Source organism: Homalodisca vitripennis, chromosome X, assembly GCF_021130785.1.
Source record: "Homalodisca vitripennis isolate AUS2020 chromosome X, UT_GWSS_2.1, whole genome shotgun sequence".
In the NCBI taxonomy this organism is placed as follows: Eukaryota; Metazoa; Arthropoda; class Insecta; order Hemiptera; family Cicadellidae; genus Homalodisca; species Homalodisca vitripennis.
Genome location: NC_060215.1, coordinates 11816792 through 11842883, shown reverse-complemented (window position 1 = coordinate 11842883; position 26092 = coordinate 11816792). Strand labels below are relative to the sequence as shown.

At 32.8% G+C, this 26092-nt stretch overlaps 2 protein-coding genes across 2 annotated transcripts in view; one reads left to right on the top strand and one right to left on the bottom strand.

The window, feature by feature from the left end:
* The window catches only part of LOC124368686 (acetyl-CoA carboxylase), a 142096-nt gene extending 139948 nt beyond the window's left edge, over positions 1 to 2148 (top strand). The window contains exons 44-45 of the mRNA XM_046825972.1: positions 71 to 249; positions 1755 to 2148. Of these exons, the coding sequence (XP_046681928.1) occupies positions 71 to 214 (144 nt within the window). The 3' untranslated portion in view covers positions 215 to 249; positions 1755 to 2148. The remainder of the gene's footprint in view (positions 1 to 70; positions 250 to 1754) is intronic.
* A 5723-nt stretch (positions 2149 to 7871) lies between these two features.
* LOC124369358 (anoctamin-4-like) overlaps positions 7872 to 26092 on the bottom strand; it is a 64197-nt gene continuing 45976 nt past the window's right edge. Inside the window, exons 14-19 of the mRNA XM_046827336.1 lie at positions 25067 to 25236; positions 21396 to 21535; positions 20505 to 20710; positions 18596 to 18701; positions 17218 to 17402; positions 7872 to 11460 (exon numbers count right to left, since the gene is read on the bottom strand). Of these exons, the coding sequence (XP_046683292.1) occupies positions 11194 to 11460; positions 17218 to 17402; positions 18596 to 18701; positions 20505 to 20710; positions 21396 to 21535; positions 25067 to 25236 (1074 nt within the window). The 3' untranslated portion in view covers positions 7872 to 11193. The remainder of the gene's footprint in view (positions 11461 to 17217; positions 17403 to 18595; positions 18702 to 20504; positions 20711 to 21395; positions 21536 to 25066; positions 25237 to 26092) is intronic.

The following is a 26092-nucleotide window of genomic DNA, read 5'->3' as shown; positions in this document are numbered from 1 at the left end:
ACTTCCATTCATTCTATTCATATCTCATGTCCAGAGACAAGTGAGCTGACAAGTTCGGTTTTGTGTTTAGAACTCACCTGAAGTAGCGATCGATGCCTTGGTAGAAATGTTCCAAGCCCTGCCTCCTGGCAAGAAGTCTGAAGCTGTGAGGACGCTGTCTTACCTGGAGTCCATACCTGCGCAGCAACCTCCGGACTCACAGAATGACGGATGAGAACCTTTCCTCATCTCGTAGTATCAAGTGCTCAGGTAAATTGATATATCCATTGTATATGTAAAGTTTTGTTTGTTTTTAATCTTAGAAGTTTTATAGTAATGCAAAACTGTGTATAACAGAAGACACTCATAGGAATTATTTACATTGGTGTTCCAATCGGTTCAGTGAAATCTGGGAAGAGTAGACAAAACTACACTTAAATCAATCAGTAGTTTATGGATACCATTGTACATTTTTTAAATAAAACTTATTTAACATTATAAGACTAGGACAAAAAAATTGAGATATTATGCTCCAAAATTGTGTGACCTATTAGCTATCAAGAGTTGTAAATATATCTTAACTAGGATTCTATTAAAGAGAGAAAGTATCAACATGTGCAGAATTTAGATAGCCTGTAATAAAAAATAACTTTTTATAAATATTTGAAAATATTTAGAACATTAAATAAATGATAAAAACTAAGCTAAAATTGAAATTTAAAATAAGTTTTAATTTGAAGGTAGTCTAGTTACCAAAAAAAGAAAACAAACACAATAATAATTAAATTTCATAATGCACATATTGAAAATGTTAATCAAACTCAGTTTTGGATTTAATATTAGATAAGAGCGTAACTTAGGGTGAGAGCGCCTGGTCAAAGGACATGTGATATCTCACAGGGAGCTCATTGGTAAGTTACGGCACTTTGTTGAGCTTCTTGAACGAGCTGGAATGTACGGAACCCTCTGTACGTAATGGCAAGTGCAAAAGCCCTTGTACTTAAGTTTTTAGGACCTCTCCTTTCGAATGAATGAACTTTACTTCGAACGGTCCCATAGAGGTCATCCAAAAGCAAATATCTTTCTAACTATATGCGTTAAAATAAATTTCAAAATTTTGTCATGAGGAGACGTTAAAAATGGTTTATTACTCTCATCTTCACACTCATATTTATTTTGGTGTAGTTTTGTATAAAACAGGTACATTGTTATTGCAAAAAAAGTTGTTCGAAATAAGGCTTATGTAAATATGGCACTTTCCACATTATTCAACTAGAAACCGTAATCAATTGGTAACCTCATAGATAATCTCCAATTTACACAGAAAAACCTAATAGCTGCAAATATTAGATCTTACAATAATTTTATAAAGAAAATAAAAAAGTACTTGATTGCAAGATATTTTATTCAATGTTTTCAACGACCTTAAAGGCAAAAACGTATAATACGTTACATTATTATTATATGTCTGCATTATATTTTATAAATTAGGTAAGGTAAGTAGTTATATAAATTGATACCATTGTACGTTTGCATGTATATGTCAATGTACAAATTTAGCAAGCACCTATGATATAAAATAAACTTAAATAAGATTTATAATAAAGATAATTAATAATATTTTATTAATCTAAACTCAGGTGGTTTCAGAGTCAGCAGTTGGTACTTTACTTATACTATATATATATATATATATATATATATATATATATATATATATATATTTCGATGAAAACTATTTAACATCTTAATTTTGTGTGTTTTTTTTGTTGCAGGTCAAATTATTGTGTTGTCTAACATAAGTGTTGTAATTGGTGGAAGCAGTTCCAAGGCACTTTTGTAAAAATGTCTGTATAAAGTCATACCCGTACACCACCCATTTATATGTAACAACTTCAAAATCTTTGAATATAATATTAACATTGCTGTAAATAATAAAATAATAAAATACCAAAGTGCCCTTGTTTGTGTTTATTAATGTTGGTAATTTTTGTACTGGATAAATATTATTTATTGTTACTATAATTATTTATTAATTACGTTTAAAAAGATCAGTGTGGTATATATCATCGTGTATAAACTATAACTTAGGTCCTGTGAATGACTTTTATTATTGTTCATAAATAAAAATAGTATAAAAATCATTAAAAACATCAAGTTTTAATAAAATTATGTGTTGTATCATATACCTTCTTCACAAATATTGTTTTAAAACCAACTAAGGTTATATCCGCTGGATTGGTTGAGTTGAATTTGCTAATGATATCTGTAGAGGCAGCAGTTGTTGGTTCCTTTGTGCAATAGACTTGAATTGAGGTCTGGTTCCATGAACTAGCTAAGATTCAAGATTCAAGATATTTTATTGCTATTAAGCAATTTATATGCAATAGACAAAGTCATAGCAGCAATATTTAACTGTTTACCCTAAAACAATAGTATATTTAAAAGCATAAATAAATAATTAATTAAAATTCATAACTAAAACTTAATAAATAAACATGACACATACAAACTAAGTATAAATAGTAAATAAAAATTATAAAATAATTAAAAAATCAGGGTATTAATATCACATATTAAATATTCGTCAACAGAGTAGAAAGCATTCATTTTTAACCATTTACTTAACACTAACTTAAATCTATTCATTTCTACACTAAAAGCTCTCTGAGGTAGTTTAATAAATAATTTAATCTTCATGAAGATGTGGCTACTTTTTGATTTTTCCAACCTTACTGAAACTTGATTAAGTAAGTAGTTATTCCTTGTATTGAGGGTATGAATATCTTGCCTAAATTTAAAATGGTACAAATTTTCCTTAACACTAACTAAACAAGAATAAATATACATACTAGGAAATGTCATTATTTGAAGTTCTTTAAAGATGGGCAAACATGACTGTCTTTCTGGTATAGATTTAATTGTCCTTAGAGCTTTCTTTTGCCAAATAAAAATTCTATCTGCATGACTGCTATTACCCCAAAGTGTAATTCCCTACAGAAGATGAGAATTAAAAAAGGCATAGTAGGCTGTAATCAACATGGACAAGTTAACAAAATGTTTTAGTTTTCTTAACAGGTAGATAACCCTAGATAACTTTTTACACAGACTATTAATATGTGAGCTCCAACTTAACCCTTTGAACCCCAGGCGACGAAATATCGTCGCCGAGAAGATATGCGAAGATCCCCGCGGCGACGATGTATCGTCGCCAATGAAGTTGCGAGAATCCCCGGGCGACGTAATATCGTCGCCATGGTATATGCGTTTAATACATATTTATTTGAAATCGTAAAATATTTATTTTATGAGTATTAATACATATTTATATGTATTTTATTAAAATACTAATTTTTTTATTTATTTATTTACTAATTTATTTATTTAGGTAATATCAGTGATTTTTGTGTTGTACGCCTAGACGTTTTTACAAGTTGCATACTTTTATATAAAAATTCAAAAAAAGTTTATTTTTAGAGATATCAATATAATTTTTTTTGTACATACACAAAACTAAATTTAGAAAAATAAAATGTGGGTGCCCATGGTAAAAATATTTCTTATTTTTTAATTAAAAAATCTTAAAATCAATTTTTTTGCCTAAAAATCTATATACATATATTTTAAAATTATGTTAATGCTGTTAAACATTTTTTTATACTTCAGACTAATCTTTTTCTGTGTATACAATTTCATTCTGGACATTTTGGTGTGTAATACAAGACAATAGCATAAAAAATAGCAAAAGTATTAATTTTTTACAAACAGTATGCAAAACAGCTGTTTCTGCTCCGGGGATTCTCGGTAGTTCTTAGGTCAAATGATTTTGGTACGTTTTTTCCACCATCAATATTTTGGTCTGGGGTTCAAAGGGTTAACTGGCTGTCTAGATTAATGCCAAGTAATTTAACATGCTTACTACTTTGAACTACTTCCCAATTCAGAGAGAAAATTATTTTTTCAGTTTTACTATTATTTACCATCAATCCATTTGATTTACACCATTCTAGAGCCATACCCATAGAATTATTTTGTTTAGTTATCAAATTATCTAAAGTTTTGTCACAGTTTAAAAGTGTTGTATCATCCGCATATAATACAGTTGGACATGGCATGTTAAATGATAAATCGTTCACAGCAACTATAAAAAGGAAAGGTCCTAATACTGATCCTTGTGGAACTCCTTTCTCTGTAATTTTAAAATCTGATTTTTCATTATTTATTGTTACCATTTGTTTTCTTCCACTTAAATATGATTTTATTAAATCGATTTCTTTATTTTTAATTCCATAGCTTTGCAATTTATCAATGAGTAGGATATGTGAAATACAATCGAATGCTTTTGTTAAGTCAATCAAGGTAGCAGAGGAGATTAGTTTATTTTCAAAGTTTTCTAATACCTTTTCTACAATATTTTCTAGGGCCTTGATTGTGTTAAGACCTTTTATAAATCCAAATTGTTCTTTGCAAATGTACTCGTTTTCATAAAAAATAATCATTTAGTTGCTCTTTAATGCACCATTAAAATATTTTACTAAAAATAGGAATAAGAGAAATCGGCCGGTAACTTGAGGGGTTTCATTTTTCACCCTTTTTATACACTGGAACAATTTTAGTTATTTTTAAGCTTTGGGGAAAAATTCCTTCATCCAACATTCTGTTGAAAAGTAGAAGGAGTGGTTCAATAATTAGATCGATTATTTCTTTTACTATTTTGTTAGAAAATCCGTAGAAATCCTCACTCTTTGATGTACTCAGTGTTGAAACACATTTTAACATATTGCCTTCAGTAATTCTCTTCCAGGTAAAAGGTCTAATCTCTCTATTACAATTCATTAAGTATTTGTTTAAATAATAAACTGCTTCATCACTTGACATTCCTTGAGTCAGTGTTGCAACAGAGCCTACAAAGTACTCATTAAAATCATTGGCTTTTATATTAATATCAGAATAAATAGGTACTTGTTGCTAAATAAATAGGTACTTTGGGATTATACCGACCACACCCGTATGAAGAACACAAAAATATAAATTTATAGAAACAAACATGATAGAACGAAAAAACAACTCTTTAATTACAAACTTACAAGCATTTCCAGGTATTGTGATCGGTATTTTTGTCGCTGTTATCTTTCTCGAGAATCCCGATTACGGCAGGCCACGCAGCATCACATGATTATTTAAGTTTTTTGCACGGTACATAATTGCCTTTCCATTACAATTTAATTTATATTTCTGATCAGCCCCTCTAGAATTTGATATTTTACTGATAGGTACTATCTCGAGGGATGTTTTTCTTTCGTCGACATCAGCGCGGGGCAGCAGGGTGCCGAAGCCTGCGCTGATGGCCGGAGGCACTCACATTTTGGGTGGCGGAGTGTGATCAAGAATAAAAACAAGTTTTTAGTGTTTTTTTTCAATAAAGAGTTTAGTTTTTGTTTGATAATGTTTGTTTTTGTTGAATTTTTGTATTTGGAGAAATGTACGGGTAAAACACGGAAGTACAACAAAGCGAAGCACCAGCTGAACGGGCGGCGAGACTCTGCAATCACGTTATCTATTAGACCGCTCGACTTTGACCTCTGTCTGAGGATGGGGAGGGGTTTGCGATAAGACAATTCCTGTTTTATACTGACGAAATATTGTTCTACGCTAATCTAGTAATCAGTAGAAGCAAAATTTCAAATAACGATTCATGTCTGGGTATGGTTGGTATAATCCCAAAGTACCAATAAATATATTGAAACAGGTGATACCAAAGTCTAAAAGTATAAGTATTATAAATTTAAACTAATCATTTCTAACTTTGGTGGCAAGGGTTGATTTAATGTGATTTTGGGATCACCTTCTTCTTATTACAGCGTCTGGAATATGACACTGTCACAGGCGTGACTCCTGGAATTTGGAGTCACTTTTATCTGAAGAGATTAAAAAAAAGTTGTCAACAAAGAAGCTCAAAATGAACTATTTACATTGTTTCGACATCAGAGACACCTAGACCCCAAAAATAGTGTAATCTAGGTGAAGAGGTATTCTCATTGTCTCATAAGGTGCACAATTGAGGCATTTAGCAATTGAGATTCAACTGTGTACCGGATGTGACATAATTCTAATTATGAGTAATAAATCTGTAAGTGGAATAATTTTGTTTTGAAAGTGCTTTTGTTCTAATATTCAAGGTTTTCATGAAAACTCTAAGTAACTATTCACTAAATTAAGATATTTGTGCTGTAGAAATTTCAAACAGCATAAAAAAACAATGGGGTGTACCTGTTGGTTTATCTGCAGTGATTGCTTGGCTATTATGTCAGTTAGAGATTTGATTGTTGCAATCAGTAATGTTTCAGTTCATGCCATTATGAGTTTAGTTAACGTGAACCATCAATGGTCAATGCAACAGTGTGCTTTCGTGATTGACACACTTTTCAAAAATAATGTGTCTGTGATGTCCTATTAACAGTTCTGTGCTCACATCAATTTCTGTCGTCATGGAGCGATTCTTTGTAGTAATACGATTTTAAAGTAAGTCGATAATTTCCGGAATATGAAGATGTAACCAAGTGGTAGGCCACATAGAGTTTGAACACCAGTAACCACTGTAGTGTTTTGCACAAGTGTACAGCAAAGTCCTAAGTGATAGGCCCATAAACACTCATTGCCATTATCCAACACTTCTGTGTGTGGAATCATAATTTGGTGATGTGAATATAGAGTTAGCTCTATTTCACTTTCCGTTTAGTGCATCGTCTGAAATCTTTACACAGGCACAGATTGACTCCTGGGATCTGGAGTCCACGTTTGTCGGAAGATGCCCATAAAAGGTAGGTAAAGAAGACATCTAAAGCCAACTTCTTACATCTCATCAGGTGCATCTCATTGAGTGCAAAACAATGTTTTAGACACTTACCATAAAGCATGGTAAAGCAACCAAGTTTTCTATACACAACGTAACTACCGTGGGAAGGGTTGATTGAACGTGAATTATAATTTTAGCTCTATTTCACCTTCCACTTCAAGTGTCTGAAATCTGATTAACTAGTATTGATTAACTGAACTGGAATCTTATTGACTTTTCAGACAAATGTGGATTTCAGATTCCAGGAGTCAATCGGTGCCAGTGTAGATTTAAAATGCTGCACTAAGCGGAATGAGCATAACTCAATATTCGCTTTGAATCAACCCTTCCCACCATAGCTATGTTATGTGTAGATTTTGTTGATATTCTAAGGTTTGCGTGAGCCTCAAACCTTGTTGCTGTTGGCTATGGAGCTTACTTAAATGTGTAACTCACAAGTGAGCTCCACAATATCATTGAACTTAGGCAATGTATATGAAACAAGATTGCTGTTGTTTCTGGAAGAATGTTACAGAAGGTCAATTTTGTAAGTATGCAGAAAAGGTGGGAGGCCTGTCTGTGTAGTGTATAACAATGACACTTGAGAGACATTATTTACCAGAAATAGAAATGGCAAAATCATGTAAATATTTTAGTTGCCTTTCTAATATTAAACTAGTTTCGTTTCAGTGTAGTTTAAGTTTTAAATAATTATGTTTTTTGGCTCACCCATAGTTATTTTTTAGATTCATATTTTTATGAATACATTATTTGTTGTTATTGTTGGTTTTGGGCTATGAGATTATGGAAAGTATACAAATTCATTACGACAAATAGAAACAGCAAAAATAAAAATGTGAATTTTATTTTTTAGGGAAGGTTTACACTCCTTTTACACCAATCTCACTGATTTAACGTTGAACTTAGTTTTATATATTTATATCAGTCACCAAGATGGTTGAAAAAAAGTAAAGCTGACTTCACTTTGACTGATGTTTGAACGATGTGACCTTCTTTTGCTAGAAAACATGTGAAACGGGTATTAAAATTTACATAGTTTATGTTGAGATACTTTTATTAATAAAATATACATAAATTTACAAAAATATTCATTATGAAAAATTATGGTAAATTCCAAAATGGCAATGAAATCCTTTTAACCCTTTCGTGATGTTACCAATTGTTCGATATACTACTATTCTTATGTTATTGCATTACATTATATTTCAAATAATAATTAATTTTGATTGTAATGTACATTTACATGTATAGCTATTCAATGTATTTAGTAAAGAACAGATTGTATTTGGCATCGAATGGATGATGAATACAATACATTACAAGAACCCTGACAAATACTAGTGACGTTTTACTGCTAACATAGAAAATTGAACACTGTTAATCACAAAACAAAGTCATTAAATATGATTTTGCCTCATATTGCTGTGAAAATGTATAAAAAAAATGTATTTACCAATCCATCCACAAATTCTCCTTCAAATTTCTAATTCATGTTTAAGTTTCCATATTGGTTCAGACATTTTCACAGATATTATCACTTAGAGTTATTCTACTCACTATCATTTGATCGATGAACTATCTTCTTGATATCTAGATTAGGTCCAAAGTCATGTTGCAGTACATGGTCATACATACATCAAGTTTCACTTAACGTAAATGTAAAATAATATGAAATCGACAGTAAATACAATGTGTGTTCAAAGAGTAATGGAAATTTTTAATTTTTGCGGGTTTAGAGTGTCCGATTGATTGAGTTTGAGGATTGGAACAAAGCACAGGCATAAATGCATAATATCTAATTGGGACTATTTTTAAGGTGACGGCATTAAAGTAGACGAATAAATAAATATTTTTTCAAAATGAAAATTCCCATTACTTTTTGAACATACGAGATCGATATACCGGGTGTCCGGAAAATAACTCCCTAGTTTTGGAAGTTACTCATGATAGTATTAGTTTAAATGGATGAGTAATAATCCTTTGGTGCTGTAGAGTAAATTTGTAAGTTTTAGTTTCGAACGTTGGCAATAAGTTTGGTACACCTGTTTGACCTTGAGCGTAGTTTTACCACGCATCCAGCGCTCAGCGCTGTCAGTACTGTCAGTGCAATGGCTACTCCGCAGCAGAAAGCACAATGTGTTATTTGGTTAGTGGAAACAAATTCCGTTACTACTCTGCAGCGTTATTTTAGGCGTGAATATGGTGGTAATGTACCTGATCCTAAGTCAATCCATAAATGGTTACAACAATTCAAAGACACTGGTAGTGTTTTAAAAGGAAAATCGCCAGGTAGGCCATTTTCAGCGGAGAACGTTGAGAGGATCAGAGCTTCTTGTTGTCGCAGCCCGAAAAAATCACTAGTGCGACGTAGTCTACAACTGGGATTACCAAGATCTACTGTTTATGATGTGGTACGTAAAAGGCTTAAATTGCATGCGTACAAAATCCAACTGGTACACGAGATAAAACCAAATGATAAAGGTTTAAGGTTAGATTTTGCTGTGGACATTCTAAACAGAATTGATGATAGCGAAGACTTTTTAAACAATGTAATTTTTACTGATGAATCGATGTTCCACGTTAATGGGGTTGTAAACCGCCACAACTGCAGAATTTGGGGGTCTCAGAAACCACAGGAGATCGTTCAATACCAACGAGACTCGCCTAAGGTTAATGTGTGGTGCGGCCTAATGAATGACCGAATTGTTGGACCTTTTATTTTTGCAGAGAAGAAAATAACTGGTGATATCTACTGCGACATGCTGGAACTGTACGTGTTTCCACAGGTGGATGACATCGAGGCGAAAAAGGGGCCGGTCATATTCCAACAAGACGGTGCGCCGCCCCACTACAAACAATGTGTGCGCTCAGCCTTAGATGCCTGTTTCCCAGGGAGATGGATGGGTAGAGGTGACCCAATCGCATGGCCTCCAAGAAGCCCTGACATAACACCATTAGATTTTTTCCTGTGGGATTATGTCAAGAACTTTGTGTATTCAGAGAAGATACGTAACATTGACCATCTTCGCCAGAGAATCATAGCAGCAGTAGCATCGGTCACACCTAATATATTAACTAATACCTGGAGAGAGTTCGAATATCACTTGGATATCTGTAGGGCTACAAATGGTTCACATATCGAGGTGTACTAGTGTTAAAAAACATTTATTTCATTACCTTTCATTTAATGTAGCAGTCATTGTAATTTGTATATTGTACAATAAATAAAAAGAATCCAAAACTAGGGAGTTCTTTTTCGGACACCCGGTATATGTGATCTCTAAATACATGTAATAGGGTACGCGGATATAATCTTTTTGATTAGAAAGTGTTGTACATGATGGCTTAACTTAACTTACACTACCATTTAACCTTTTTTTGCTTAGAGGTATTTGAACATGGTTTGTGAAAGTTTTTATTTATAGGTGACTGGAAATAGAGGGGAAATACAAAATTTCAGACAGGAAGAGAAACCATAATAGAAATAAAAGAAAACATTTAAATAATAATGTTTTTATAAATTTTAAGTATGGAATAAACCGTACGCTTTTGTATAAAGTGTGAGAAAACAAAATGGAGTGATGATGGCTAAAACATTTTGACCCACAAGCCTTGGTGTCTTAAAAATAATGCATACATATTTAATTTGATAAGAGCATGTAAACATTGTTTTACAAATGCCATTTATTACATGATTTTTCACTCTTCAATTCTGATTTGAAAACGTTCAGTTATCCTTTCATTCAACACTTGCCCATGGCAAATTTCAGAACTGAACTGAAATGAATGATAGTGCTTAGCCCAGAATAGGTTATCAGATAATACCTCAAACAATAAAAAGGTTTAAGTGGGTTGTAAACTACTTTTGAGTTATGTTGTGTATTATAGTATGAAGATAACACAAATGGTAAAGGAAGGATAAAATTTCACTCTTGTGTCTCTAAAAACTATTAAACATTTTCTTTTTTACTTAAATTTTTAAGTTTAGTTCAAAACATTACTAGGTTGTTTCTGGATTAAAAAAAAAAGTTGATACTGTTTTAAATTTCAATAATAGGTATTTGTGTCAATTAAAAAACCCACAAAAGATCTCGACTAATAGATATCCAGATACACACAAATTCACTCTCACACAACATAAGTACGAGTGTGAAACATATCATAAGTAATATAAATACTGTAAACAAAACGTGTTATAGGATTTTGTGCACATTTCACTCCTGGACGTTATTTTAAGAGCAGCCAAAAGCAACTCGTATATAATTTTCTCAGTAAAACTAAAGGTGGTTAGAACACCTTTTAACCATTACAAAGATGTAAACATGGAACATATTTGAATACACACAATCGTAGAATGGTCATCTGATAGCAGTGGTTCTGTGGTCGAAAGTAGATCTAGTCAAGTGTCTATCCCACGAAGTCCGTCTGAACACGTCGCTCAATCGACTAGAATTGTTGGTATTCCTAATTGCACTCAGTAATTCATCGTACTCGTCAGTTCTGGTGCCCTGTTCATATTTTTCTTCCTTTGCCAAAAGTTTTTCTCGCTGAATTTGAGTTTTCACTTCTCTAGGCACATCAGGGATCGCGTAGGCCATTATTCCAGTCAGTGCAAACACTATGTGCTGGAAATGTAAGATAAATAAAAATTAAACTGATTACATACAATCAAACCGTTCAGTTCTGATATTTATAGCAGTAGTTAAATATTTTGAGCAAAATACATTTTTGTTTGAACTTGATTATTGATGATGGATAATTTGAAAGGGTAAAAGGATTTAGGACATTTATCATCGTTACAAATTACTAAAGTAGAACACATCGTTGCAAGATCTGGAATCTATCCTCATCTTCAGGTTTGAGAAAATTAAGAAATAAGGTTAAGCATGCACAATAAATTGAAGCACAAATCAATATTGATTTGTGCTTCACTCTTATACATATGCTTTACCTTATTTGTTAAGTTTTTTTGACAACTGAAAAGGATAGATTCGAATACTCAATCAATCAAATCAATCAATCAATCAATCTTTATTCACATATACATTGAGTACAGTGGTGCGTCAACAATTATTAATTAATACATCTAAATTTAATAATTAAAAAACATGAGAAGAAAAAAAAAAATACATCTTTATATTGTTTCTTTGTTATCTTGGTGTTTGATTTCTCCAGTCCAGGAATTCTTGAATTTGAATATACAGATCTGTCTAAGAGCCAGTTCCTCAGGGAAGTCTTCAATTTTTCTTCTGGCAGTCTCCTCAGTTCTTCAGGCAACTGGTTGTAGAAGGCAGCGCCGCTGTATGAGGGCTTCTTCTTAACGAGACTGAAGGTGGTGTGTGCTTCAAGTAGGAAGTTGCGTCTATGCCTTGTGTTATAGTTATGCTGGTCTCCCATCCTGGTTTGTCCTGATTTCACTACGTAGAGGATTGCCTCAAGTATGTAGAGGGAGACTATTGTCATTATCTTGAGTTCCTTAAAGGCATCTCTGCAGGTTTCACGCGAGCCTAGTCCATTCAGTGTTCTTATGGCTCTTTTTTGAATTACAAGTACTGTTTGGAGGTTTGTACTACTTGTTCCACCCCAGGCCAATAGTCCATATCGTAGATTTGACTCGAACAAAGAGTAATAGGCAGTTAGGGCTGTTTTTTTTTATCACTAATCTGTATCATTCTTCTAATAACAAAGAGGTTGGAATTTAACTTCTTGCAGAGCTGTTTTATATGGCCTGTCCATGAAAGGTTGTTGTCCAAATGTTATTCCTAAATATGCATTCGAGTCTACCGTTTTAATGTCTGGCAATCCTTGGTGTTGGTTTGGAGTTGGTGTGAAAATAAGTTGATGGTGTTTTGTCTTCATTTAAAACTAAGTCATTATGATAACAGTACTGCTTTGCCATGTTGTAAGCTATATGTGAGTTTATTTCCATTTGTTCTTTATCTTTGGCTGTAGTGATCAATGCTGTATCGTCAGCAAAACATGACTGTTTCACAAAATTCTTCAAGGTATTGTGGGAAGTCATTTGTTAACAGGATGTAGAGGATAGGGCCAAGAACGGATCCCTGTGGTACACCTCTATTCAATGGTAGGATTTCAGATTTAATTTTGCGTAGGACATAATTTTCTTTGTAAGTAATCTCTAACCAGTTGTTTCCTGTTTCCAAGGTAGCTTTCAAACCATTGAGCTTCTTTTCCAGTGACACCAAGAGATTTTGAGCTTTTCAATTATCAGTTTGTGATCCAGAGTGTCAAATGCTTTACTGAAGTCAAGCAAGATGGTCGAAGCTACGTGTCCTTGTTCTAGTTTGTCTATGATGCTTTCGATAAGTTGTGTGACTGCACTTGTTGTTGACCTGTTCTCAATAAAGGCCATGTTGCCTTTGGGTAAGAAGATTATGATCTCTTAAATGTTTTAAGAGTCTATTCAAAACAGCTCGTTCAAGGATTTTTGAAAAATTTGAGACCAGTGATATTGGACGGTAGCTGGCTGCCTCTGTAATTTGGCCCTTTTTATAGTTAGGGTAGACTTTAGTTGTTTTTAGGCTGCTGGGAAAAATACCTTCGTTTAAGGATTTGTTTATTAGGTTCGTAAGTGGGATGGTAAGTTCACTTTTTGCAATATTTAATTAGTTTAGAGGTCATATCATCTATGCCGGCTGATGTTTTAGGCTTCATTATGTCAATTATTTTGCTTATTTTCCTCTTCAGTGGTATTTGAGAATTGAAAGTTTTGAACTGCGTTGTTGTTTGTGAGATTTATTATTTTACGTTGTTTTTCATTTTTATTTTGTTCAAGTGTTCTTTCTGCAATTGTTGCAAAAAAAAGCAATTTAGGTAATTGGCAATCTTTTCAGGTGATTTGCAGAGAGCTCCTTCAACATTCATTTTCTCAAGATATGCGTTTCCACATTTTTCTTTCTTTCCTGATTTATTACCCTCCACAAAGCCTTTGGCTTATTTGGTGCTTGCTCTATGAAATCCGCATTGTGTTTTTTCCTTAGATCTTTTTAGCTTAAGAATCATAGTCTTTCTTTCTAAGAGCTGTGACTTCTTTATCAATTGCATTTCCCAGTAATGTTTTGTCTGTTTAGTGCTTCTAAGTAGGATCTTTTTAGATCTTCGCTTTCAGCGTCCCATAGTCTTTTTGCTTTTGCTTTCTTTTTCTTTATTGTTTTATATGGGCATACAGAGTCTAGTGTAATTTTTATGACACTGTCTAGAGCTGAAAAAGCACTTTCCGTGTTTTCTTTAGATGTGACATCTGACCAATTTTGTGTTGCTAATAGGGCTCTTATCTCTTCCATATTATGTTTATTTATGACCCTTTCCTTTGACCCCGTTGCTGTATGGTTTTCCATGTCTGTCATTATACTACATACTTGTGCTGTATGATCTGACAGCCCTGTTTCTATCACACAGTTTGTTATCTGTTCTGTAGTTAAGTTTGTGCATATAGTGTCAATCGAAGTCTGGCTGTGGTGTGAAATTCTTGTGGGGGGTAGTTCTAGTCTGTTTATGTTGAACCCTCCTAGAGCTTCTATTACTTTTTGATTTTCATGGCTGTCAATCAAGCTATCCACATTTATGTCACCCATTATGACTATCGGGCTATTCAAATTGTGAATGTTGTCCAATTCTGTTGAGATTGTGTCTAACGTATTTTCCAAGTTGGAGTGTGGTGGTCTGTAGACTCCCATCAGGTATAAAGTTGCATTTTTTTAGATTTATTTTCAGCAAGATAGATTTCACATACCATTTCTGTTTCTGAGTCGGAAATGGAAACTATACTGACCTTGCATTTGAATTCCATGTTCCTGAATATTGCCACCCCTCCCTTCCTGTGTTGTGTTCTAGAGAAGCCTCCAATGAATTTATATTCTGGTATTCTGATATTTTCCAAAATTTCACTACTGAGTCCATGTTCCGTTACAATGACAATATCCGGTTTTTGACTGTGCAGAAAATGGGTCAATCGTTTCAATTTTGTTTTTTAAGACCATCTATGTTTTGGTGGATTATTTTGATTTTTTTGCCTATTTTTGTCTCCTTTTTTTTATTGTGGTAGCTTCTAAAAAATTATGGGAAAGTGTGTTCTGTGAAAGGAGCTGGACTCAGTTTGTGATTATTCAATTTTATAAGTGTAGTATAATATTCAATATTGTTTTTTAAAAAAATCTTCTAGTTTTTTCGTCACTTGCCCTAGGTTTAGCATGCATTGGCGGTGATCGGCTCAGGTGTTTAGGGCCCATCCTAGGCAAGTCAAACAGGCTTTTTAACCAAGTGGATTGGTGCTGAAGGCTTGCTGAGGGTTGCTTGTTTACCAGCGGTTTAATCTGTGTGTTCAGCTGATAGTTCTTTTTCCTCGGGTTTTTCCTTGAGAGGAAAAAAGTTACTCAAAAGTTACTCGGGTTACTCAAAAGTTAGTGTTCTTTTTGAATTAAATGTCCAACATTTTGATATCCTTTCAACACTGTTTAAAAATATACCTTTCATAGCAAACAAATTCATGAATTTACCTTTTTTATACATAGTGTTTACAAACTCTCCAAAGATATTGTGGGAATTTGTTTTTTGGATCATTGCAAACTAGAAATGTAATTTAAACATTGGTTCAAAAATTTTAGATTTTATTTTTTCAGAAACCAGTAAAGATAAAAAATTCAAATGTGGAACGATTATTGATTTTACAAAATCAAATTGAGAAAGAAATTAATATTAGATTATAATCTAATAACTAGCGTCAGATCACATTTTAAGATGGTGGACGGTTGAAATCTTAAAAGCTTAAGTAATAATATTTTGAAAATGTTTAGTAATATTAAGTGTTCTAAATTTAAATACAAACATTTTGACACCTAGATCATAAAAATTTGTGAACAAATAATGTAGATATAAGTTATAATGCATCGATAAAGCTGCAGAAATTTGGGCCAGGTACATTATTTTTTGTTTAAAGATTTTGACAAGATAATCTTCTAGTTTGTTTTTATTTTATTTAAGTTTAACCCTAGAGTGCCAGTCTGATATAAACAAGATTGGCTGGTTTCAAATACTGTAACGTATGACGTTGGCACTCAAGTGATTTAAATTTAAATTAAAGGAATGTTATTTATCTGCTCATTAAAAATCCTTCAGTGAAGACCTTTTTTTATAAAAGATATGTCTTGTTATGGTTTCTTGGTAATAGATAAAAATTTAAAGACAATTATTTGATATTTGTATTATTAAATAGAACCTTATTTCTGGAATAATTATTTAAATTTAATAACTTAATTGAATTAACAGATTTTAATTTTAATTGTGTTTCAAGGTTCACTCTCGTTTTAGCTTTTTCTAGTACTAAATTAATGATCAACTGGAATTACAACTCGACATTAAAATATACATATACAGTATAGGTTCCTCATGTAGGGATAGGGGTGATAGACTTCTGCACAAGCGGGATATATAAAATGTTCTTCTCTGGAGTTTACATTCATATTGTTCATTCTAGACTGTTAAAAAGAATGATTATAAACCTTAAGATTTTTATAAATGAATTTTGTTTTTTGTGTTTTATTTGATAAGCATCATTTGAACACAAGAATGACAACGATGAAGTATAACATTTCAGTCCGTCACAATAAAAATATAGGCCTTGTATTGGATTGGTCCGATTTTACTTCATGGGTACAGTAATTAAATGAAGTAATTGCTCCTACTTCTATATTTTCAAGTAATTATTTGATTTTAAGTTAAAAAAAACCGCTAAGCAATTGCTCATGATTTCCGGGTCTGAAGTAACCACTGATAAAATAAAGTGAATAAATCGATGTTTAAACCATTTTGAGCAATTTCCTGGTAACAATCAAGACAGCCTGTGGTCATAATTCTTCAGATTTCAAGTGAACTGGATTTTTAAGAACTACACAAGTTATAGATAAGCATTGAAATTGTCCTTTTCTCTTATTCTAAAACATCTTACAACATAAAAATACACACACATAATTTAGACACATAAAACACAAAAAGGAATATGAGCAGACATGTGAAAAACAAATAGGCATGGACTGAAACACAAAAAACAGGATTAATTTGAAGTAATTGTTCAAAATAAAGAATCAAGCATAAATGCAATGACTGCTCAATGTTTTTACATATATTTCTCCGTTGACTTCACAAATCAAGCACTTGTTTATTTCCTCAAATTAAGAATACTATAAACTCAGGTCTAGTGCTTCATAAAAGCAACAATTATTCACATATTCCCGTTGTTTCAAAAATTGTATTACAGTTACAAGACCGATAGGATTCAGCAAACGGCAATGTAGATGAGGCATACTGAAAAATATTTTAAATGTTTGTAAAAGAACAGTTCATTTTGATGTTACAATGATCCTTACCTCAAAAACAACAACGAACGCAAGGCGGGCAGCGAAAACGTGCCAGTACTGCGGTGACAGTCCGTACTTGTCCTCGTGGTCAGGACCGTTACGGTAACCTCTGTACTGACAGGTGGGCGGTTCATCTTCTTCCAGAGCATCTTTGTCTATACCCATGTCATCCACAAAGTCTGATGTGTTGAACACTAGACAGTACACGTTACATAGCATCGGACTTTGAGTGTGGGTTAGGGTTACGCTACAAAAGTTAAATTCCTGTTATCTGTAATATCAATCTATACTGTAGATTCTCTCCCTTTCTTTGATAAGGTTCTTACACAGGTCTGCAACTCATGAAATCATACACTGAAAAGAAGACCAGCTTCTCAACGATGTTTATATATATTAATTGTAAATTTTTATTCTTCTTATTACTAAAGGAAATTAAAGTTTTATAACATTATTCCCATTTAATTACAGTGTATATTTTATTAGTAGCATGCATAATTTCTTGTTTACACAAATCAATAATGCTATTGACAATGATTAGTAAAGATGTTGAATTTACTAAGAATATAAGCTTAAATAAGTAAATTCACAATTATATAGAATAATTGTTGCACATAAAGTGATTTCATATATTTATATTTCCATTAATTTTTTATTACTACTTATACAATTTATATTAATATTTTACAGGATTAAAAATATTGGACCAGTATTAAGTATTTTTTTAATTATTCAATAAATAAAAATGCAACTCTTTGGTGCCTAAGAAACTACTCTTTAACCCAACAGTGACTTTATATATCTTCTGGGAAACAATCTGTGAGGAGTGTGTGAAGAATCTTTAACATAAAAATAGCTCAGGTTGCATATCTGTTTAAGGTTTTGATAAGACAAAAATAATTATATTATACAAAAACTAGAAATTTGAAATATTAACAAAACATGGTATTTTTTGTCTCTTTCAATGTATATGTTTTAGTAGAAAATGGACAGTTCTGACTATTTCATACCCATCAATAAGTCTTAATTATTCATGCAAAAGTAAACATGACAAAAATATCTACTCCATATTTAACAAGCACGGGGAGTGGGTTTTCACTGAACAATTATATTATTTTCTTGTATTTCGTTTCTTCAGCAAAAAAGCATGTATGTGCGCCAAACCACTGCAGCCAGCTAAGTGTCAAAACATCCAAGTATTCATCTTTCAAAGTTCTTTTACAAAGATCTAAGTACTTTACGAATGCTAGTTTTATTTCATATTTTGATTTCACTTACGAATTTTATTTTTATGAATTAAGAGAATTTATTGAATGTTTATTAGTAATCTTCAACTCTTAAATATTTTAATCTCATTTCTTGTATGTATGTGAAGAGATAATTTACTTACATGATAGAGAGGAATCTATGTATCCTTCAAGAGTATTAGTTGGTGAATACACAAATGCATAAACCATTCTAGGAATGTAGTCACTGGTGTAAGCGATTACAAATGCCTAGAAACATGACATACACAGTACACAGTATACATAGGTTAATTGTTTAAAACTAATTACATTGATAATGAGTGGTATTATGTAATTTTTACCATTAAGCTGAGTATTGAGCATGTTGAATGGAACATTTGGATACATATAGTGGATGAGTTGTCATTGCCATTAAAGTGTTGTATGTATGTGTGAATGTTCGGATGAGATGCCAAAAAGACTATGAGGGGCGCTGTTGTATATCTGGGGGCCAAAGTATCCAAATCCAGTCCTCCCCATCTCTAGCCTGACCCTTGGTACCTCGAGCAAGGCATCCTGCTAAGTGGAACAGTTCCTAACTTCAGCGCAGGTCTGCAGCATCTCCCTGACCTGAGGTAAAAGTTATTCCCGTCAGCAACACCTTGCGAGCAAGGCAAGCCACCTGAAGCCTGAAAATTCACTTTACCGGAAGGATCCTAGTCACACTGCGATACTGTCTGATGTGATAAAATGTTCTCAGTTTTTACGCAAATCTTACAGTAGAGTTCTACAACCTATTAACCAAGCCCGTGCTCCCGATTGACAATCTTCCTCCAAAGGTTAACTGTTTGCCAAAAGTTACACCAAGGATTTTAACTGCGTCCGAAAACTTCAAAGGAACACCTCCCAAGGAAACTCCGAAAAGGTCCATAGGAAAGAGATTTGAAGAGGGGTAAAAATTAACAAGTGAAAACTTTCTCGGATTTAACTGAAGTCCTTAATCGTCAGTCCAGAGCTTGACCCTCAACAAATCATCATTAATCCGCTGCATTACCAAGGCATACTGTAATGGAGGATGTCAACACAAGCTGAGTGTCATCAGTGTAAGAGTAAATGGAACAAAATTGTAGCTCAAGATTAAGATCCGCAGTATACAACAGAAACAGAATAGGACCAAGCAGCTACCCTGAGGAACACCTGACTGTTTGAAAGCAATCATTGAAAGATGATAATTCACTCTGGTTAGCTGGGTTTTGTCAATCAGACAAGAGACCACCTTGATGAAACCTGATCAAAGCGTAGTAGTGAAGTTTAACCAAAAACAACTAAAAAATCACTGAGTCAAATGCACGTGAAAAATCAAGAGCTGCTAGACCACTACAGAAATTCTTATCCTTAGCGGAAAACATTTGGTTTATCAAGCTTAGTAGAGCATATGTCGTGCTGAAACCCTTCCGCCATAAGCATTAGTATTGTAACTGTTAACCATAATTTATATGCAAATGATCCATGCCTTATCAGCAATCTAGTTAATTTATATAATGCACCAGGTGTTGATTTTATGAGGGTTATATTGCTTCCCGCATTAAGAATCATCATGCTATGTCTTATAAATGTTAGCTGAAATAGAAGTTTCTATCTAGGCACAATTTAGAAGAAGGGCAAGGCCTAATGGACAAGCTGAATACTTTTATCTTGTTTTCTTATTCCATACTGTATTCATCACACATTGAACACTTGGCATGATTTGAATATTTAACAAATCCAAAGTAAAACAACGGATTTTATATTTTATAAATATACACATAATAAAATCAGCCTCTAAGTTTTTGTCTGATTTCAAACAGTACTCATGTACATGCATTCATATACAGGAATGGGTAAGATTACAAAACGTGTGTTGTACCCAGGGTACCTCAAAATGGATAATTCTACCAGAAATAATGGTTAGCCGGTCAATAGACTTAAGTAAGATTTGGGCAAATTAAAAAAATGGACAAATTTCCCAAAAGGGAACATGTATGTTGTATTTCTCATATTGTGTATTGTGAAGAGACTACGTTGTATACTCACATTAGACACTACTGCACAGTAGGTGATGCCTTGCAGGATACCGTACCATGCACCGATGTCCTCCACACGCTCGGCAAGAGGCCGTCGTGCCTGCGTCACCATCTTGTACGCATCCAGGCGTATCTCTCCGATGTTGTTGAGTAAAGCAAACAAAGGTGCCAAGGGAAATGCGGCCACAAAGAGTGTCACGAACCCATACTGGATAACTGAAATACTTTGTAAAGTCAGTCCTTTTCAAAGGTAAAATCACCTGAACCCTCTTCAGAGATGGATAAATTTGCACTCTTACCACCTCCGCTCTGAGGTAACATTGAAACTCCTCCGCACAGTACAATCTCCTTTCAGAGACACCTGAATTGCAGTGAAGGGCTTAAATTATAAGAGTTGTTTCCACTTACAATCCATGAATCTTGTGAAAATTCACTATTTTAAGGTTTCTCTATATAAGTCTGTGTTTAGTTGTATAAAAATCTTTTAATTTGGTTATCAAGTAAAATAAATTTTATATCCAAGCAATATATTGTGCCTTTTGTCGGTAACATTATGAATTAATGGAGTAATGTATACAAGGGGTATGGGTTTACAACTCCCCTCCCATGAGATCTCTTGTATAATGGAGGAGACAAAATATTGGTAAAGTTGTATAAATGAAAAAGTTGTAAACCAGGTAATTAATAATTGACATAACTCACAACTGGATGTTCTTGCTGGCATTGTTCTACTGCCCATTTGTATGAATTCGATAAATCTACTTTACTAAAAATTGTAACTAGTGCTGTAACTCAATGATTCAACAATAATGTTATGTATTATATTGAAGAGTTTCTTACTCCTGATTATAGTTTATTTATGCTACAGTATTATGTTTTAAAATGTTACTAAAATGCTTACCCATCTCCAAATATTCTTCAAAAAGAGCAAGTTTTCCAGGGTCTTGGAGCTGGTAGTCCTCTTCCCAGCGAGTATAAGGCCTGTTTACATCTTTGGTATCGTGTCTCTGTTTTCTGTATCGCCACCAATTCAGAATTGCTCTGGAAATAGCGTATCGGATGGTATATGAGAGGTGATTACTGACTAATGTGCTACTAATACTAGTAAGTGCTAGCTGATTACTGCTATCAACACCTACCTGTCGGATGAAAACTGAAGGATATCCAAACCTAATTCTAAACAGACCAAAATATATGCAATACCGAGGGTTGATTAAAATCTACCTGGTTACTTCTACATGATTAAATTCTATGTGGTTACTTCTACGTTCTACATCCATAAACTACTCCATCAAATTTCAACATTTGATTTACATGTTATAACAAGTAAGAAATTTCATAAACTATAATTCTAATTTGCTTAGTTTACCATATGTCTGTCTGTTTGTGTTTTATATTTAAAAAATTATACCTTTAAATTAAATAAAGGTAAAAAGATCAAACTTTGTGAAAATATTTATCTTATTAAGTCCTGTTTTTAAAAAAAGTCTGAAAAATATGATTTCAGGTTTTAAAATGGCGGCTATAGAAAATTTTCAAACTGTAATAATTAAAAAAATGTGAGATTTTATTGACAAATTTAAAAGAGTGGTTAAATACTTTTAGACAAACATTTTATTACCAAGTTTATTTCACTATGAAATATAAGAACAGGTTTTACTGAGTACCATCTCACAGATAGAAGAAAGAAACAGATGGGCATAAGTGAGCGGCAAGGTCAGGTTTCACCAATAAGGAGTGGGGTTGGAATAATTAATTCATTCACTACCAAGGGTCAAGCCTAACTATTTCATCACTGTTATTACTGTAAATAATTGCAGTATGAATACACTTTTAAAAGTAATTATTCATTTAAAAAGTAACAACAAACTTTCTCTATTTGGAGTATATTATGCAGACCCCACCTAAGAATCTGTAATTGCTTAATGTAGTTTGAAGTATCTTTAATTTATCCTGTGCTTCATCAAAATACCTAATACATATATATTGAGAATATTATATATATATACATTTCTTTATTTTAATTAACCAACCATACACACACAACGTAAGTGGCTAAGTGGAAGGAGAAGTAGAGGTGAACTCAACATTCGTAGCCATACAGATCATGTAAAGACAAAAAATTATCACTATTAAGATTATACCCTATTCAACAGGTGTGTTATGGTACTGGTATCAACTTTAAATAATCTTATTTAACTACAGTTGTAAAATTATATTTATAGATTTTAAATTTAATTTACAAATGTAAGTAAGACAAATTCACTGCAGAAGATAATATGCTAGTTTGATAATAACTTACTAAAGGAAAAGGGATTTTTCCTGAGATTTGCCATCATTCAGTACAAAAAATCAGATCCTTCTTCAGAACCAGTCCATTGTCAAAAAAAAAAACTTAGAACATAGAGACAATTTAATAAACATACAATACATCATAGCATGGCTCGAGTGGCTGACTCCCTCATAGTGACGGGCCATTTCTGATCTCATTTGTAGAAAAATTACACAGCTCATTAAAGTATATGAAGAATACAAATTATTTATTCAGGTTTTTCCCAACAATTTTATTGTTGACAAAAACTCCTGACCAAATAAACTGTAACTTTCTCATGTTTTGAAGAACCTTTTGATGTTTTGGAATTAAGAAAAGTTTAGCCTCTAATGTTTATTTATTCTAATAAAAATGAAAAACTATAATTTCTAAAATGCTCATCATGATACCAATATACTGTGCACACAAGTCAAAATTGTAGAATTCTATTACAAATGTAACTGTGCTTTATGTCAGTTGTAATGAATTAAAACTGAGTGCTATTTTTGAACATTGGTTCAATGGTTTCACCAATAAGGGACATGTTTCATCAAAATTATAAAATTTGCTCAAAAAGTCAACATTTCAAAAAGTTAAAAATTACTCCTGCTGACTAACATAAGGCACGAATCGTTGCCTGATTCGAACCAAGGGGTCTAATCAGTCGTCACTAAAGATTTTACTCTCTGGCACAACAGACATCAAACCATTACAGTTTCTAAAAATCATACAGATCAAGTTAATTACTTGACAGTTTCAATAAAGCAACCAATCCTGAATTCTCACAGCTGATCAGTCTAGAGAAAAAATTGATTTGATAGTCTTGTTCTATATTTATACACTTAAAATCAAACACTACAATTGCAAAATCAACAATAAGACACTTTATAACTATAACTTAAATTAAAATTTCTTTTAGATTGAAATACATGTCCGTTGTATTATCTGTGTAAAAGAAGATCCAAACGAGCTAAACTTAAATGCACTATTTGAAAGCCACATACGTTACAGAATAACTGTTTGGGGAAGTTCTTCTGAAGGTAATCTTCACAGAGCTCTTTGTCTTATTTTGCAGAAAAAAGCAGTTAGAATAATGGCAGGACTAAGACCTAGAGAGAGCTGCGGAAGCATTTACAAAGACTGGAAACTACTTACAGTAGCTTCAATTTACAAACTGGAAACCATCCTGTACTCCATAACAAAAGACCCTTCGAAACAAAGCCACCTGCACAACCATTACATCAGGCAAGCAGAAGATAATTCACTACCAGTCCTCAGAACAGTCTTATTAAAAAAAAAACCATCATATGCCGGATTGAAACTGTTCAACAAACTACCACAACATATGAAAGAATATCTGAAGGACCACAATCCAAGAACCATGAAGAAGACCCTTCAGAGTTGGCTACAAGACAAGGCTTTCTACATGCTGGACGAGTTCTTCTCATGTAATGATGAACCTGACTGACTAAAGAATTTTGCTAACGACACTGTAACATATCTTAATGATATTGTTAATAGAGAATATTGTCTATTGTCTAAATGTAAATATTTGTTTTGTTCTTATTTTTATACACATTTAAAAATATAAACAATTTTACATTTATATTAAGGAAAATTGACAGTATTTTCTTCCACATTCATGTCTTAATTGTACTGTGTATAAAATACATTTGGATTCACCCCAACTTTTGACGTCCACTAGCTGGTTACAATTTTTGGATTTTTATTTAAACTGAGACTAAGTACAACATTACTAATTTAGTATTTAGCACGAAAACAACATAACTACAATTTATGGTAGGGTTATCCAAATTTTATTGTTATAGTCTCATTCAGAATTTAAATTGAATAGAATGCTTAACATTTTTGTTGATTACCACTGGCCTTACAGTATGGAAAATCTTACAATTTACATAGACATGCCAAATTTCACCAATGCAGCAGGTTAATCAAATATTACTAAGTAATTTAAATATTTTATAAATTTAGGAGTTCATCCACAGTGCTGCTTAAAATACTGTCAGTTCTTTAGAGAACAATTTAATTCATTGGGGGTACAGTTGTGGCTCTACTTAATTGTACTTAACATGAATTCGCTGCAAATAATGAATTTGAAAATCCTCAATAGTTCAAAAATTGATATGGTGAGGAGGGGCTGGGACTTTTGAGAAACAGGTACAGATCATTCAGGTTTACAGAATTACGATTTCGTATGGGATATCGGCCAGGTGAAATACTATATTTGGTTATGGACTCACGGTGAAGCCAGTTCAAGGAAATTGTTGAAGCACTGCTTCCCCACCATGATGATGGCAAGTTGGATGCATAGCTCACTGAGACATCCAGCAGGGTCACAAATATCTCCCTTAAGTCTGAGAAACTTGGAACTGCGTGCCTCCTTGTCACCTGGGTAACTGTAGAACCTTCCCTGTAGACAGATAACAGATCATCTAGTCTACATTTGAAAATCTCAGTTCTTAGGCTCACACAGCCAGTATCACATTCATTATCTACACATTCCGGCTCACAATTCATTGTAATGTAATTATAACTGTGAAATAATTTGTACTTACTATAGAGAGCCACATCAGGCAAAAGCTTAACCAATCCATGACCAATGATCAATATGGCTTCCTTATCACAGACTGCCAGCATTTCTATAATTTGATACTGTCCTCTTTGTTGAAGTAATTTTCTGTCTTGATTATTTCTAAGATTTTATCTTATTAGATATGGAATTTATGCAAATACTTTTTTCTTTTCACTCATATAAACGATTTTTTTAGTACTCGCAATAATTCCACATTTTTATCTAATGCTTTCTGTTTCCTATGTATTGTGTTTACCTTTACAATATTCACCATATATAAATAGGACATTTAAAGTTATATCACAGTACAGCCCCCTTATGACAACGCATGTTTACATTTCTTTAGTAGTGCATAAGAATCCAAATGCCACAGGGTTAAGTTACAGTATCAAGTTAACAAGCTTGAAGTTTAAGAAAGACTTGAAAATAACAAGAAATATCAAGAGTATCGAAACACATCTATGTATTTATTTAACTAATGCAAGTAAAAATGTTTAATAACTTTCTGTGGACATTTAAATGTAGACATTTAGACTTATTTATTTCTTTGATACATTTAGGTATCAATCAAATTACAGGTGATTACAGGTGAAAAATACAAATGAATTTTTGGATCTGTTAAACTATTTTTTCTAACTAATAAATCTTGACCCCTTACACTAATTCTCAAAACTAAAAGTTTTGGTCTGTAATT